At 37.7% G+C, this 17142-nt stretch overlaps 1 protein-coding gene across 1 annotated transcript in view; it reads right to left on the bottom strand.

Annotated features, from left to right (window-relative positions):
* Positions 1-2302: 2302 nt before the first annotated feature.
* The window catches only part of cnbd1 (cyclic nucleotide binding domain containing 1), a gene marked incomplete at its 3' end in the record, with an annotated part of 60162 nt that continues 45322 nt past the window's right edge, over positions 2303-17142 (bottom strand). The window contains exons 7-11 of the mRNA XM_079805627.1: positions 12762-12868; positions 12449-12599; positions 12198-12265; positions 9819-9878; positions 2303-2416 (exon numbers count right to left, since the gene is read on the bottom strand). Coding sequence (XP_079661753.1) covers positions 2303-2416; positions 9819-9878; positions 12198-12265; positions 12449-12599; positions 12762-12868 — 500 coding nt within the window. The remainder of the gene's footprint in view (positions 2417-9818; positions 9879-12197; positions 12266-12448; positions 12600-12761; positions 12869-17142) is intronic.

The raw sequence follows: 17142 nt of genomic DNA, 5'->3' as shown, positions 1-17142 counted from the left end.
AAGTATGGTCAAAAATTCCCATAAACACACTCCTAAACCTTGTGGAAAGCCTTCCCAGAAGAGCTGAAGCTGTTATACCTGTAAAGGGTGGACCAACTCCATATTAAACCCTACGGATTAAGAATGGGATGTCATTAAAATTCATGTGGATGTAAAGGCAGGGGTCCCAAAACTTTTGGTAATATAGCATCTTACTATGGAAATACCATATTTTGGAGATTTATCATGGTATTACCAAGGCTTGTTGGATATATATATATATCGGCTTTTTGTATATACACTATGGCAATATCATGCTTCTGGAGATATACTATAGTATTCCTTGAAGTTCAAATGGAGTATAATGTAAATACCATCATTTTGGACATGATACTATGGAAATTCCCTGGTTCTTGTTCCATGGCAGTACCATTCCTTACAAAAAATACTGACAGTAATACTTTAATGGTCATATTATGCTACTGAAACTCATGTACAGTATTTACATGGTATGCCAAGGATGTTCAAAAATAACTGTACTGCTATTGAAAATGTCCACAAAACCTTGCTATTCTTTGACATCCCTAAGAGTACCATGTAAACACCACAGTTTTGAACATGGTGCCATGGTAATACCTTGATTTAGTTTTGAATATGTACAATGCACAATGTATTCTTAGAAGTACCTTGGAATATCATGCAAATGAGAGTTCAGAGATCATTTGAAGCGTGTCAGCAAACATTCCTCACATCATCTCTAACATCTGTTCTCTGTGGTTGTCACGTGACCTTTTCCAAACAAATGCACTAAATGGAAAAATATGCATGCTCCACCTGCCAAAATATTGCTGTGAATGTTCACCTGCAAGAGTATTATTACATTAGCAAGTCAAAACCAAGACAGAAGACTTGGAAAAAAAACATCCCAAAACATCTAGCATCCTGCTGAGACATTTAACATGACCCGTTTTAGTATTTGTTTTGTCGGAAGTTACTTAATAAAATTAAGCCGTCAGGATGATCAAAACCAGTCAATCAACCACAAACATTAGTTTATATTCAGTCACCAGATCATAGAAACCCTGCAAGGTCAGTCATTTAAGGTCGGAGACAATCATCTAAGGACAGACGTAGACTAAATAAGAGTTTAAGGTTATAAAAAGAATTAGAATAGCTGTTTTCCTTCAGGAAACTGAGATTGGCCATACCCAATGGGGGCAGTTAAAGCTCCTTGAACCTAAACAAACTTAAAGTATTCTAGGCTTGGAGGTTCCATACGGATTTATTAATTTAAGGCCTGTCAGACGCGAGTTGACACAAGGCAGTTGCAGAAAGCATTCAGCTTAAGAACTAAATTGCTAAATAAAGTTTATAGCATGCCAGCGAGACATGGCAGTCTGGTTGACACGACGCAATAATTTAAGATAATTTTGTAGTCTTTACTATAAATGTTGATGTTTGAAACAAAAAAAGTCTCCAAATATTCACCCAGATGACTTATGGGCTGAGAAGAGTAGTAGTAAACTGCAATTGTCTGAATGGCAACTGAAAGGCTTATTTGTCCTTTTGACACTGACATGAGAAGCTGTGACAGGAAGAGCACAATGCTTTGTATGAAAAGTAAAGAGATGTCAGCAGAAGTCAGTGATGTGGCTTGATCTTTGCGGCCACCCACAGGTTTGAATCACCCTTGACTGGGCTAAGTAAATGCACCTGGGGATCATCCCGTTTTGACGATCCAAGAGGGTTTAATTGCATCCTTGTGTGTCCGTAATTTCAATCCCTCTAGCCAGCTGTACACAAAAACCCTGTGTATTGTCAGAAACTAAATGCTTTTGAAAAAGAAGGTGACGGATTATAATGCTGTGGTGAAATAAACCCCTTGAGTTCTGTTTCTCAGTATCTGTGTCTCTGGAGCGGGTGTCAGCTGTGGGATCCAGAAATCCACTTCCAGCGAAAACAGAAGATAACAATTTGGACAGGTCTCCGAATGTGCTCAGAAGCCTGGTTTTCTTCATGAAGGCATCAGATATGTTCAGAAATACATAATTTAGGGATTGCATGACTTCTCACGTTTACTAGCGGACTAGGCATCCATAAAAGTAGTGTTATACGCAGCAATGACAGAGTATGAGAGTGGAGAAAATAACAGTTTTCATGCAACTTTCACTGTCATAAATGTTACAAAAAACACAAATGCTCATAGGGCGACACCTGATTAATTTCAGGGAAAGAACTTAAGCTTGTATATGAACATCAAATCAACCAATGAACCATCTGTGTGTGTGTGTGTGTGTGTGAGAGTATTTTTATCTGCTGAAGTTCATATGGACTTCTTGGATTTCCCAGTTACTCCTCTTGGTCCTCTGTTAAAAGTCCATTTGCCTCTTCCTGGATGAACACCATTATAAAAGAGAGCATCGGAAAGTATCTTCCTCTGGAGGAGAGACAAAGACAGAGTGAGAGAATATATACATTTTGATGGTATAATAGATTATGTATTCTACTTTCTCAAAAGGTTGTACATTTTAAAACCTTTGATAAGACATGCAATGAGGATTGTCAATCATGTCAACACTAGTTAGAAGAAATGAATGAGTTTCATGTGGAACAATGTCTAATCAGCTCAAAAAGGGGGTTTAATTAGGGCTAATTTATTATAATTGTGACATTTTTCGGTGGTAAAAAGTGCCCCAGAACGATTCAATTTGGTAAATGTAAGAAAAAGGCCAGATTATTTGAGAATGCCTCTAACGCCATGTCTACACCGGATGCGACCATTGTCGTGTCACGCCGCAACAGCTCAAGGCTGTGTGTGTACACTGGACGGGACAAAGCGAACGTTGCAAATCCATTTGTCCTTTGTGTGAAAAGTAGTGCAGGCAGTTGGATTACATCAGAAATAGAGCTGGGTATCAGTTTACTGTCTAGGATTTTTTTGTCACGTCGTGTTGCGCCACTCGCGCCCAGTGTAGACAGTGTAATGTAAACAAATGCGTAAAACCAAATGAATTTTGATGCTGGTCAAAGTTGACATATGCTGGCATGGTGGTGGTCCAGCTCTTGGACCAACATAATCACGTGATCTACCTACAAATTTATTGGTCAACCAAGGCCACATCCACACGAAGCCAGAGCCTTCCCTATCCGATCTTTTTTTCCCCTCGTCTCAAGAAATATCCGCGTACACACGAAACCACTGAAACCAACAAAACGATGTGGTATACATACCAGACCAGTATGTGGCGCTGTAATTCTACCACAGAAATACACAAAAAAAAGAAGAAGAGTTGTGGCTAGACAGCAGTGGTAGGAAGTGAGGCAAAATCTCACTATAAAATAACTATAAATAAATTTGCTACTTACCAGATTGTGTTTTATTAACGCATACACCTACCCCAAACCTACCATTACAATAATGCAAATACAGTAATTAAATGGCGCAATATTGATGTGTGCATGCCCAGTGCCCGTAGCTGTATCCCTTCTTGTCTTTACCGTGCAGGACGTGGTGTGTTTCACAAAATATACGGATTGGCTGTACACACAAAAACGCAAGGGTCTCGGTTTCAGATTTATCCACTCTGGGGAAAAAAATATAAGTTTCAGGCTCCCAAAAACGCCAGATCCGTCTGGACGAAACGTTAATACGATACAAAATTGTACGTATACAGGTAAACGCGTCTCCGTGTGGATGGGGCCCAAGTCTACAAGCTAGTGGCTAGTTAAATCCATAGAGTAATTGGTTAATTCACAATCATATGAACTTATTTCATAATATTCATATTAAAGTGAGTATTTCATCCTCAAAGGCTCTCATATTAACCCAGTACATTGTGAACATGTTGATTCTAATGAGCACTCAACATTTTTTGTGTGTGATATGCATCAGATGGTCACAACCAGGGCCGTCACTAGCGGGGAAAAGGTGGTGTCGATTCTAGGGCTCCCTGCGATTTCAACCGAGAAATCCCACAAACCTGCACCGATCCCCCGGATACCCCAACAACAGCCCAGGTCATAATTAAGGTCACACTGGCTCTGAGGTGTGTTTTGGGCAGGTGATGTCTTTACTGTCAATGCTTTTCTGATAATTTGACTGTGCTATTCTTTTTCCTCAGACTTTATCTGTGAAATAATAAGGAAAAGAGAATTTCCTTATTATATCACAGATAAAGTCTGAATCAAGTCCAACAACAGGAGTGTTTCTATTTTCCATCAGCATAATTTGCACAGTGCCATGTGTTTAGCATCAAGCCCATAAGTCATTTTAAAAACCTCTCGTCTGACACCCCTAAATACATGACACAGATTGCAGAGATTTACTGTGTCTGCTTGAAGACAAATGAGTACGTCCAGAGACAGACTGTTTACAAGCCGCTGGTGTTTATACATATTTTGTACATTATCTGACTATAATAGTATTGTTTGCTTTATGCTACATGGCCAAAAAAGGTTAACATGCATATCTTACACAGACGGTAAACACACATTCACGTCGCCCTAGGGAGGCTGCATGATTTATGTTCACTATTCATTAATTTATGTCTTTTGTTTTCCTACATCTCAAAGATCACTGGCATGTTTGAGTTCATTCAGAACTAACTGTTTTTATACTCATATTTCTAAACAGGGACTCCAGAGGTACTTTGAGAGCATAATCCAATAAAGTATATAATGAGAAACCATCAAAGTGACTTACAGTAGACTTCTTGCAGTGAAAGTCCACCTTGAGGTTAAAAAGCGTCTTGCTTAAGCAATAGCTCACTCAATGTAGCTATCTCATTTGCTAACCCTTATGTCGCTCATGCATATTTAAACTTGCTGCTAGACACTTTTTGTTACTGTAGGTTTGATGTCAAGGATGTATCCAAATTTATATTCAAAAAATATATTCAAATAGAAAACAGTATATTGGTCCCCCTTTTGCTGCCCAAACAACCCTGACCCGTCAAGGCATGGACTCCACTAGACCACTGAAGTTCTGATGTGTTTGTGCCCACTGTTGGCACTTTCCGTGGTGGACAGGGGTCAGCATGGACACCCTGACTGGTCTGCAGCTATGCAGCCCCTTACGCAACAAACTGCGATGCACTGTGTATTCTGACACCTTTCGATCAGAACCAGCATTAAAGGAACACTCCACTTTTTTTGAAAATAGGCTCATTTTACAAGTCCCCAAGAGTTAAATAGTTGAGTTTTACCATTTTTGAATCCATTCAGGCGATCTTTGTATCTGGCGGTAGCACTTTTAGCATAGTTTAGCATACATCATTGATTCTAAACAGTCCATTAGCATCTCATTCAAAAAATGACCAAAGACACTTTCAATATTGTTCCTATTTAAAACTTGACTCTTCTACAGTTACATTGTGTGCTAAGACAAACTGAAAATGAAAAGTTGCGATTTTCTACACCTATATGGCTAGGAACTACTTTCTCATTACTGCGTAATAGTCGTGGATCTTCGCGGCCGTACCATGGCTGCAGCGGCGCAATGATTTGTTGGTATTCTGTGAAACATGGTGGTAGTATACACCTTCGACTTACTATCACAGCCCTTTACAACACACAGAACCATGGCTAATCACACAGGTAAATCCACAACACAATTTATCGGCTGCAAGCCTGAAACTTTCTCTGCAACTACACAAACTTAGTGCCGGTCACATTGAAAGTTACTTAGCTGGGGGCTACTTTCAGGCGCTGTGTAATATCATTGCACCGCTGCAGCCATGGTACGGCCGCGAAGATCTGTGACTATTACGCAGGAATGAGAAAGTAGTTCCTAGCCATATAGGTATAGAAAATCGCAACTTTTCATTTTCAGTTGCTCTTAGCACACAATGTAACTGTAGAAGGGTCGAGTTTTAAATAGGAAAAATATTGAAAGTGTCTTTGGTCATTTTTTGAATGAGATGCTAATGGACTGATTAGAATCAATGATGTATGCTAAGCTATGCTAAAAGTGCCACCGCCAGATACAAAGATCGGCTGAATGGATTCAAAACTGGTAAAACTCAACTATTTAACTCTAGGGGACTTGTAAAATGAGCCTATTTTCAAAAAAGTGGAGTGTTCCTTTAACTTCTAGTCTAGAGCAATTTGAGCTACAGTAGCTCTCGTCTGTTTGATCGGAACACACGGGCCGGCCTTTGCTCTCCACGTGCATCAGTGAGCCTTGGCCGCCCATGACCCTGTCGGCCGGTCACCACTGTTCCTTCCTTGGAGCACTTTTGATAGATACTGACCACTGCAGACCGGGATCACCCCACAAGAGCTGAAGTTTTGGAGATGCTCTGACCCCTCGTCTAGTCATCACAATTTGGCCCTTGTCAAACTCGCTCAAATCCTTACGCTTGCCCCTTTTTCCTGCTTCTAACACATCAACTTTGAGGACAAAATTTTCACTTGCTGCCTAATATATCCCACCCGCTAACAGGTGCTCTGAAAAAGAGAGTGTGTTATTCACTTCACCTGGTGATCGGTGTGTGTGTATTTTTTTATATATATTTATAGTTATATATAATTATAGCTTTGTGTCTGGTACTCCACTTAATGAAAAATTTGACCACATATGCACTAACCTAACTATTTATTTCTATAGTATTTCTATAATCAGCTGTATATATATATTAAAAAAATTAATAAATAAATAAAATCAAGACAACTAATAGGAGACCTCACTCTTAATAGCTTATCTGTCAGATTAACCATTAAACTGAATAATCACTGGCTGCCGAAGACCAGCAACTATTTACATTAACCTATTTTTCCTGCCTGGTACCCTTGATGGAGGCAAAGTACACTGGGAACAGATGATACAAGCTCCAAATCACGTCGCAAAAACAGTTTGAAAAATGTGTGTGTGTTTTAATAAAGAGTGTGTTTCTGTTGGCTTAGTGTATGCTGTTCGTTGAGTGTAATGATGAGAGAATGAGAAACAGGTGTGAATGCGCACGGGGCAAAGAGAGGGGTGAGGTCACATGACTCCAGGGAGTTTAGAAAGGCTGGATCTCATACAAAGTCAGTCAAGGAGTATGTAAAGAACCATATGGAAGATACAAAGAATAAATGCATCCTAAATCGCATTTCATCTGAACAAAAACATGAGATTAGGATCAGGGTGTGCTTCATAGAAATATGCCTGGATGACATACTATTGTGGTGGCATTTTGAAGTAGGCATCCTTATTGGTCTAATATTTCCCACAACCCATTGCATTACAGCACCACTTACTTTGTTTTTTATCTGATACCAAGTACTTGCAACAAGGCCAACACTGCTGATACTGATGCAAAAAAAGCTTCTATAAAATTGGTAACTGTCATTAAACATTTTTATTTAATTTATCAGGCTGCTTAACATTCAATAATAAAAGTACTTTGAATCGAATGTGAATCGACTGTGAATTGAATGAATCGAATAAAATGTGAATCGAATGTGAATCAAATGTGAACGGAATCGAATGTGAATTGACTATGAATCGAATGTGAATCAAATGTGAATGGAATCGAATGTGAATGGAATGTGAATAAAATCGAATGTGAATGGAATGTGATAGACAGAATGTAAATTTGTATATATGTATATATAAATTGAATGTGAGTCGAATGTGAATCTAATCGAATGTGGATGGAATGTGATAGACAGAATGTGAATCAAATTGAATGTGAATCGAATGTGAATCTAATCGAATGTGGATGGAATGTGATAGACAGAATGTGAATCAAATTGAATGTGAATCGAATGTGAATCTAATCGAATGTGGATGGAATGTGAATCGAATTTAATCAAATGTGAATTAATTAAAATTGAATCTAACGTGAATCGAATTGAATGTAAATTGAATTTAATGTGAATGGAATCGAATGCGAATGTGAATGGAATGTAAATCGAATGCGAATCGAATGTGAATAAAATCGAATGTGATAGACAGAATGTGAATCAAATTGAATGTGAGTCGAATGTGAATCTAATCGAATGTGGATGGAATGTGATAGACAGAATGTGAATCAAATTGAATGTGAATCGAATGTGAATCTAATCGAATGTGGATGGAATGTGATAGACAGAATGTGAATCAAATTGAATGTGAATCGAATGTGAATCTAATCGAATGTGGATGGAATGTGAATCGAATTTAATCAAATGTGAATTAATTAAAATTGAATCTAACGTGAATCGAATTGAATGTAAATTGAACTTAATGTGAATGGAATCGAATGCGAATGTGAATGGAATGTAAATCGAATGCGAATCGAATGTGAATAAAATCGAATGTGATAGACAGAATGTGAATCAAATCGAATGTGATAGACAGAATGTGAATCAAATCTAATGTGAATCTAATCGAATGTGAGAATCGAAATGCTTAAAGGCTATCTGTCTGTCTGTCTGTCTATCCATCCATCTATCTCCATCCACCCATCTATCCATCCATCTACACATAAATCAAGACGGAACAGACACTAATGTTATGTAATATGATATAATTAATATAATATAATAATATAAGTATTTTATTTCCATTTTATTACAATAGAAACAAAATCTAATTACAATTACATTATCATAATTATATAATAGACTCATAGGCTTTATATGGAATATAAAGGGAGTGATACTATATAGAGGTAGAATATAGACATATATTATTATTTGACGCTGCAGCCTGTCAAACACATAACTGTAACTTTAAAGCTACACCTGAAAAGGAGTTACCGGTGGCACAGTTATATACTGTGAAAAATATAGGAAACATCTGAAAAACATTTCTAGTGAGCGCTTCTGAGGATCAGAGCATTTCACTGGGAAATGTTTACACACACGCACAAAGCGCCAGTCTCTTCTCTTTATAAGCACCGGGAGCTCCATAGAGCTCCACGGACCACACACACTTAGGAGATCTCCACTAGATGGTGGAATCTAGGAAACCTGCTTGCAAGAGAGGAATATTTGAGTGCCATGATTAATGATATAGGACATTTCCACAGGAAATTAAATGAAAAAAAAATGTTGTAGGTCCTATTTTGAGATAATCTAGTGAATTAAATACTTTACAACTGACGGGTACTTCATCTCAGTACATTACTTAATATTTTTAAAATGGATGCAAACAAAAAATACAATTATACATAAATGAATGATAGGTTTGGCATTATTGCAAAAATTGCTTCATATTATGTAATAATTCAGTTAAAAACTAACATAAAATAGATAGTTTTGACTCTAAATGTTTTAATGCAGCAACTCTGCTTCACATTATACCCCTTAATAACAAGTTTTCGTGTCTTGATTTGTCTGGGACCTTCCCTCCATGTTTTTTGCCGTTCTCAAGAGTAAATATTGTGTGAAAATGCATACAAGATATAAACGATATAGCAAAAACTGTACTGTTTGATTCATGGTATAGACTGCCAAACGGTCCAGTATATGTGAGGACAGATCCAAAATGAAAAGTGTTTCAAATGCATTTTGTGTTTACCATAGAGGACCAGACCATGCTGTGAAATATCAGAGCGTGTGGGTCTCTCTTGCTTGGCAAATTGGCATGCGAACACAGAGACGGCAGAGTCTGGCGTCTCTGAGAACAAAGTCAAAGTTGAACGGGTGTCTGGGAGTAAGTACAGTTTATACATCTCATGAACTCACTGCTTGATTTTTTTTTTTTTTTTTTTTTTAAGAGTTGTTTGGAGAATTTGGAGAGTGTGTTCCAGAAGGGTTTGGCACCATAATTCACTCCGCTGGGCATTCTCCATGAACAACACACCCTAAAGGAGGACACACATCGTATTATGGGTTAAAGGGTCAAAAAGAAAAATGAATAAGTGAACAACCTTCTCATGTTCCCATTTCTTCATCCTCTCCTGTGTCAGGAACTCCTTCATGAGTTCCTCCTACACAAAGAAAAACATACATGAGAAACAAAAGCAGCAAACAGCCCTCAAGGTGAAACAATCTTATGTCTGCAACTTGCATTGTATGGACTTTGCTGGAAGAACATTTCATTTCCCAGAATGCTTTAATAATGCAGTCCATTTTAGGATACAATACAATATGATACAAATAAAATTACTCTGTTGCATGACTGCATTTAATTTCTTTTAGGGGTGCACTGATATAAACATTATGGCTGGCCAGAAAACAATATATCCAACATACAGTTATTTCTGCTGAAAATTCAATGAAAAAAATAAAACAATAAAACAATTATTTATATATTTTTGTTATTTTATATATAATTTTTTAATTAAATAATATACCAATCAATTGATTATTTTTATTTGAATTGAATTACTGTATCTATAATTATTATAATTATAATAATAATAATGATTATAATTATTATTATAAATAATAATTAAACATTTCCAATTAAATGTTAAAATACATCATTAACAACTAGTTGTTCAGCTCAGTTTCGTCAAATTCCCTTTTATTAAATATACACTTGTGTTAACAGAAATTATTCTGATAAGAATTTTCCAACATAATGATTGGAAATATTACAAACTTACAAAAGCTTACAAAGCTTTTTTTTATTACCACGCTTATTTTTTTCCTTCAGGTACTAATTTGCAGAATTTACCGAATTAAAAACGAAACAAAAGGAAAGAAAGTCAAGTAACATGTGGGAGCTTTATAGTGAAATAGTTTAACAGGACGAATCAAGTGTTGGGTAGGCTTATGTGATGTGTAACAACTGTGAAGCGCTCGATGTACATGACAATACATTAATAAAGCCTATATCCAGCCTTTGCTTGGGCTGAATGTATTTAATATCTTGTGTTTGTGTTCGGGAAGTTGCTGTGACGGAAACTGTGTAAAGTCTGTGTTTAGGCTATTTAGGAAATGCAATTTTGCATTCAAATAAATGTTAATTTAAAAGCAGCCTACTTCAGTGTAACATGTTACCATATCATCATGCTTAACCCGTTTGAGTGTGTGTGTGTTAAAATGTTATGAGGCGCATAGATTTACGTTGGTGTTACAGTTCTACTCAGCCAAAAAAGACAGGTCAAGATGGAGAAGATAAGAATTCATATAATTTCAGTCTAGTTAGAATCATAGATTGTAAAAAAATATGGACGTAGTGTCCGTGTCGTCACTCATAGGATTCTGAAGAGCAATTTTGTAACGTTAAGTAGGGACGAGCTGGCCGTTGCCCTCTTGGCAGCGCATCACTACCGGATAACAGAAAATGGGCAAAGAGGCAGGACGTGGGTGGAGCTGAGGTGAGGGGCTGACTAACAGACAGCAGATAAATGGCTATCCACCTGTCACTCAAAGTGGCCACTCCCTTAATTATGCAGAACTTTAAGGCTTTATATAATGTAAACGAATGAGTTTTAAAAAAAATTCACCCCCTCACAGTTGTCATGAAGGCAAAATTAGCCGTATAGACCAAAACCACAATTTGTACCAGGCTGTAAACATGTTTTTTTTTCTGCTGTAAAGTTGGGCATTTTAACATGGGGCTCAATGAGATTCTGCTCCCTTCTGGAGCCTGTCCCTAGCGGCCAGTCGATGAATTACAGTTTAAGTCACTTCCGAATTGGCTTCAAGACTGGCTTTAAACTGCGGGAGGTTGCCGCTTGTTTAGAACCAAATGAATGATTATTGTAATTTGATTAATTTATATACCGTTTTCGATATTTGTGATTAAAAAAAAATGGTTTTGTTTGATGTCTCGTCTCCTATCCAATTTTTTACATTTAAAAAAAAGGTTTTATTCAGGCTAGTTAAAATAATTTACTAATTTACTAAGTACTAAAATCTGAAAAGTGCCTGCCCAAAGGGCTACCAGCGATTTTGGAATTTTGTGAGCCCTGACAACTGTCTTGTAAGTTTTGTTTCTAAACAGTCAAACCATGACAAAAAACTGCATTTTTCAGGCTGGGCCAAGCTAATGCGCATGCGCAGTTCTAAGCGCGTGTCTCAGAACAATGAATATTTCTATGGGAACTGGAGATTCTAACGGCAGATGCAGTGATGCAATGATTTTACCAATCGATGATTGGCTCTTTTAATTAGAAGGCGGGACTTATTCGCCATATTGCCTGTTGCACTTTCTCCCATTCATAGTAATACGAGAGTCTTTCTGTATATAAGGTCTTTGGTTCCATTCACACTGTGTAGAATTCTGTAAATGCGGTTGTCACTCCCGTAAATGACTGAACTGTGTGTTGTTTTCCAAGTTCCCCTTTTTTTCTTACCTCACTGAGCTTTCCACACATTGGTTGCGCAGTCTGCAGTATAAGAGAGGTGGTCACTGAGTCCAGTCCTGTGCATGGGTAAATAAACCTCATTCAGATAAACATCAGAATACAAAACACATGCTTTAAATTAGCTGAGGACTCAGTGTGTGTTACTGCGAGCTTGTCAGTTTAAAGCTATTACCTCTGAGGTGTAAAGTCATGGTTATCCTACTCTGTGCAGGTAGAAGCAGTAAAGTGTAGCGACTGACCTTTAAGACATTCCGGCTGAATGATTCCACCGTGAACTTCAGTGGCAGTGATAACAGTACAAGGGGAGGGCTGGTTCAATAGGATGCTGACCTCTCCAAATGACTGCTTTGGACCTAGTTTACCAACCAACACGAATCTGATCCTGCAGCCCTGCAATTCAAACAGTTTTGCTCTTTTTCACTGAACAAAATGCATTAAACACTATTATTTGTGACAGAAAAAGAAGAAAATAAGTAAATGCATGAACTGATGTTTCTTTGCAAAGTGTATAATGTTGCTGTGCGCATAGAAGCCTCAAGATCATTCTGATACCTTTTTGTCAACAGTTTTTTTCAACGATCCCACGTCCTGAAGGATGTTACATTCCCCATGTCCAATGAAGGCCACAAATGGACAGATCTTTCCCTCTTTCACCAGCACTGTACAGATGTGAGAATTTGCTTAGGAAACAACTTAAATTAAAATTGTAATCAATAAACAATATCAACAAACATATAACATATGCATGCTTTCTATGTTATTATACAATATACAGAATTTTGGTATCTATGGAGCACCTGGATGACATACTATATATATTTACCTAATATATATGCAACCAGAGAACACTTCAGGGAATTATCTACCACACACTACAATGCGTTCAACTTGACTTTCCATTTCCACAGTGATAAATGAAAAGCAAGATCGGCATATTTTTCTTACATCATTATTTGATTGAACTTCCAAAAAATAAAGGCAACACTTTAATTTGAGGTGATTTAGTTACACTGTATTTACAATAGTAATAATCGCATAATTACAAGTAACTAACCCTAAACCAAACCCTAACTCTATAGTAAATACATGTAGTTAATTAATATTACTCAGTACTTATCTGAGTAAGTACAATCTACGTCACCTTAAAATGAAGTGTAACCAATATAAATATTGAGCAACTATAATTGGACACTATTTACTGAATCGGAGAGTCTATATTAACCCATCTTGTTGGTACGGGCTATTTACACTAACTCCGCCCACCAATGGCCAGACAAAAGCATGTAGATATTTTTTTGACACGATAGACCCAAGTTCGAATCCACCTTTTGCCAAACTTGTTCTTCTCCCTTTTCCCATCACATAAAAAGTGGAATTAAATATTAATTATAATATACTAAAATACTGACAAATAGTATCTAACAACTATTTACACTTATTGTAAAAAAAATACTATTACTAAGAAAATAGCCTACTGCTATTTTCACTTAGTGCAAATAGCCGCTGCCTTACTGAATTAAACACAATGTATTGAAGTTCTGTGAATATTGTTTTACATAAAATTTTTTAACATACTGTGCAATATGTCATTCCGAACACTTCAATTCAGTGTTTTAGGGGGCTTTCACAAACTCAGTCCCACCTCCTACATGTAGTCTCAGGGTGCTTTCACACTGGCAGTGAGGTCGAATTAGATCCTCTATTATAGATGTCATAGATGTATACGTAGATGCCTCATTAGCGACTGCACGGATCAGTAGAATGAGGCATCTACTATCGATATATCTATGACTACGATCTAATTTGACCTCACTCTCTGGAAGTTATGGCTGAGCTCAGAGATGATCGCGTCCGTCTGTTAAGAGGTAAAATAATAGCATAAATACTGCTCGGTTTCTCGCAGAAACTGATCCTTTCGCTAGATAAGACCCTTATTCATCGTATGGTATCATTTAAAGCCCTTTGAAGCTGCACTGAAACTGTCATTTGGACCTTGAACCATTTGGAGCCCATTGAAGTCCATTATATGGAGAAACCCTGGAATGTTTTCATCCAAAACCTCAATTTCTTTTCGACTGCAGAAAGAAAGACATGGACATCTTGGATGACATGGGGGTGAGTAAATTATCAGCAAAAGTTTATTTAAAAGTGAACTAATCCTTTAAATAAATACGGAAGGCGGTTCACCGGAAGCTAGATATTTTACTTTATAAAGTTTTAAATATGGATATTTTTCTTCCACAAACGCATCGATTCACTTCAGAAGGCCTTTGATTAACCCCCGGAGCCCTATAGATTACTTTTATAATGGATGGATGCACTTTTTTGGGCTTCAAGTTTTGGGCTGCCATTATAAAGCTTGGATTAGCCAGGACATTACATTTACATTTAGTCATTTAGCAGACGCTTTTATCCAAAGCGACTTACAAATGAGAGCAAAAGAAGCAACTAGAACAGTCAAGGGCAACAGTATGCAAGTGCTGTAGCAAGTCTCAGTTAATCTAGCTCAGAACACACAGGACAGTTTTTTTTTTTTTTTTTTTATTTATTTTTTAAATAAATTAGACAGACAGAAAATGAATAGAATGAGGACATTGTTTAATATAACTCCAATTGTATTTGTCTGAAAGAAGAATGTCTTATATGCCTAGGAAGGCTTGAGGGTGAGTAAATTATGGGATAATTTTGATTTTTGGGTGAACTATACTTTTAATTGTTTGTCACTCATTGCATAAGGTGCTATGCAAAAGCAAGGCATTCCCCAATCTCAATGTAAAACAGAAGAGATCCAAGCAGGATAGAATGAGAAAAAAAAAGATGCAGACTGTTTACGACAGAAGTAATCTATGTTCTGGCAGCAGCCCCAAAAGCAGTGGATTATTTCTTATTGTGACAAACCTGAGGTTGGTTTGTGGAGGTGAGGATTAAATTGATTTACAGTGAGCCTTTAACATCAGGGGGAAACACTGTATATCAGCCTTGACAGGTAAATCCCATCTCTGTGAAGCAGGGAGCGGGACAAGCAGAGTCCATTAGTCTGGCCGGTGACAGAACCCAGGCCTCCACTTCAGAAGTGTTAGAGGCAGGAGGAAGTCGTGTTTCAACAGCGAGTTTTTAATCTCATCCTTCACACTCTCCCTCTTTTCAGAGCAAAACTGCCGTTACTATATTATTCGCCCACTCCGCATGTCTTCGCAAGCCATTAAAAAGCAAATGTCTGGATCACTTGGGAAATCACAGCAGGCTCTGGTACGCGCCGTTTGTCTTCTTAGATGAACACGCCGCAGTCACGCCTCCTCCCGCAGGGCATTAACATCCAGAGTTCTGCATTTCTGTACTGCACAACACAATTAGTCCTGTGGAACAGCATAAAACTGTTACTCCGTTACGTAACTACACTCTTCCAACAGCAGATTTTCTTTCCATACGTCGGCAGTATTACTTTAAAAATCCCAAAGTGATAAGAATGATGCGAAATACAGTTTCATGGCTTGTAAGTAATATTCATGGTGTTATATTTTCTCAATTGGCAGGAGTGGCAAAGGTTAATTATGGCCCATATACCCTTTAAAGACGGAGACTGCTTACTATGTATCATACTAGGCTTCACTGCTCCGGGTGTGTGTCCACAGTTTGCAGTGTGTGTGTGTGTGTGTAATACTCACTACTCCTAATGTGTGTGTGTGCACTAACTTGGGTGGGCCTTCGTATGTCCCATTCCTCAGTGCGAGCCGTCACCACAAGCTGTTCGTCCGACTATATTGAGTAATTTTTACTTAAAAAAAAGCTTCTATTTCTCATATATTTCTCTCTTTTTGCCTCAAGTCCTTCTTGAAGAAGGTATTGTGTATACCGAGAAAAATGCACCTAACCACCATGCTACGATCAGTGACAGGTTTCTGAGAGGCGGTGCAGAAACGAGACAGGGGGCGATAACCCCGCTCTCGCGCCATAGCACATGACTGGGAGAGAAGAGAGGTCGTTTCGATGGGGGTGAGAAAGTTAACATATTTGATTAAAGATTATAATGGTAAATGAATTTTTTTTAAATAATGAAGTGCAGAGACAAATCAGTTATAGTAAACACTACAATATTAATATAAAAATACGAATTGTAAAATTTGATTTCATGCCGCCTTTAACTCCAAGCTTAACTCCAAGTCTTACAGAGTCGCGGCCAAAGCCGATTCAAAAGACCGCTGTTCGCCAGCTTCTTTGTTTACGAGTAGCACGCAGAACCTCCGCAACTCTGCCGTGACGTGCCGTCATTATGTTAAGCCCGCCCACCGACTCTACACACGCTGTGATTGGCCTGACCAGAGTTTGTTTTTTCCAGCTCTCAGGTCTACTGAGAGTTGCTAGACTATACTCGCGGCAAAATAAACGTTCTGCCGCTAGGGTGCGTCTAGATTACTAGGCTAGTAAATTCACCTTTTATCAAATAAATCTGAAGGATCATGTGACTCTGAAGACTGGAGTAATGATGCTGAAAATTCAGCTTTACATCACAGGAATAAATTACACTTTAGAATATATTCAAATAGAAAACAGTTATTTTAATATGTAATATTTCACAATATTACCGTTTTTACTTGATCAAATAAATGCAGCCTTGGTGAGAATAAGAGACACTTTCAAAAACAAAAACAAAAAAAAACTTATTTTTCAGTACTTTGCCCAATCTTTTACCCAATCCTTTGAATGGTAGTGTTCTTATAGCCTGTAACTTGGAAGTGGAAGTGATAAAACTGTGAACTGATCTACATCCTATGATAAAAGCAGACGTTGAGGGTAGAAGATCGCTTTTAAAGAAAAATAAATAATTTATGTTCTGGGTGGTTAAATGTTACCCTAAACATTGACGCCATCAGTGGATAATATTCGCTATGACTGGGTGGTCCAAACAACAACAGATCAGTAAACTTCTGCTGAG

The sequence above is a fragment of the Gobio gobio genome (genome assembly GCF_949357685.1).
Source record: "Gobio gobio genome assembly, chromosome: 23".
Taxonomy (NCBI): domain Eukaryota; kingdom Metazoa; phylum Chordata; class Actinopteri; order Cypriniformes; family Gobionidae; genus Gobio; species Gobio gobio.
Note: the sequence above shows the minus strand (reverse complement) of the source record. Positions and strands in the feature narration are given on the sequence as shown.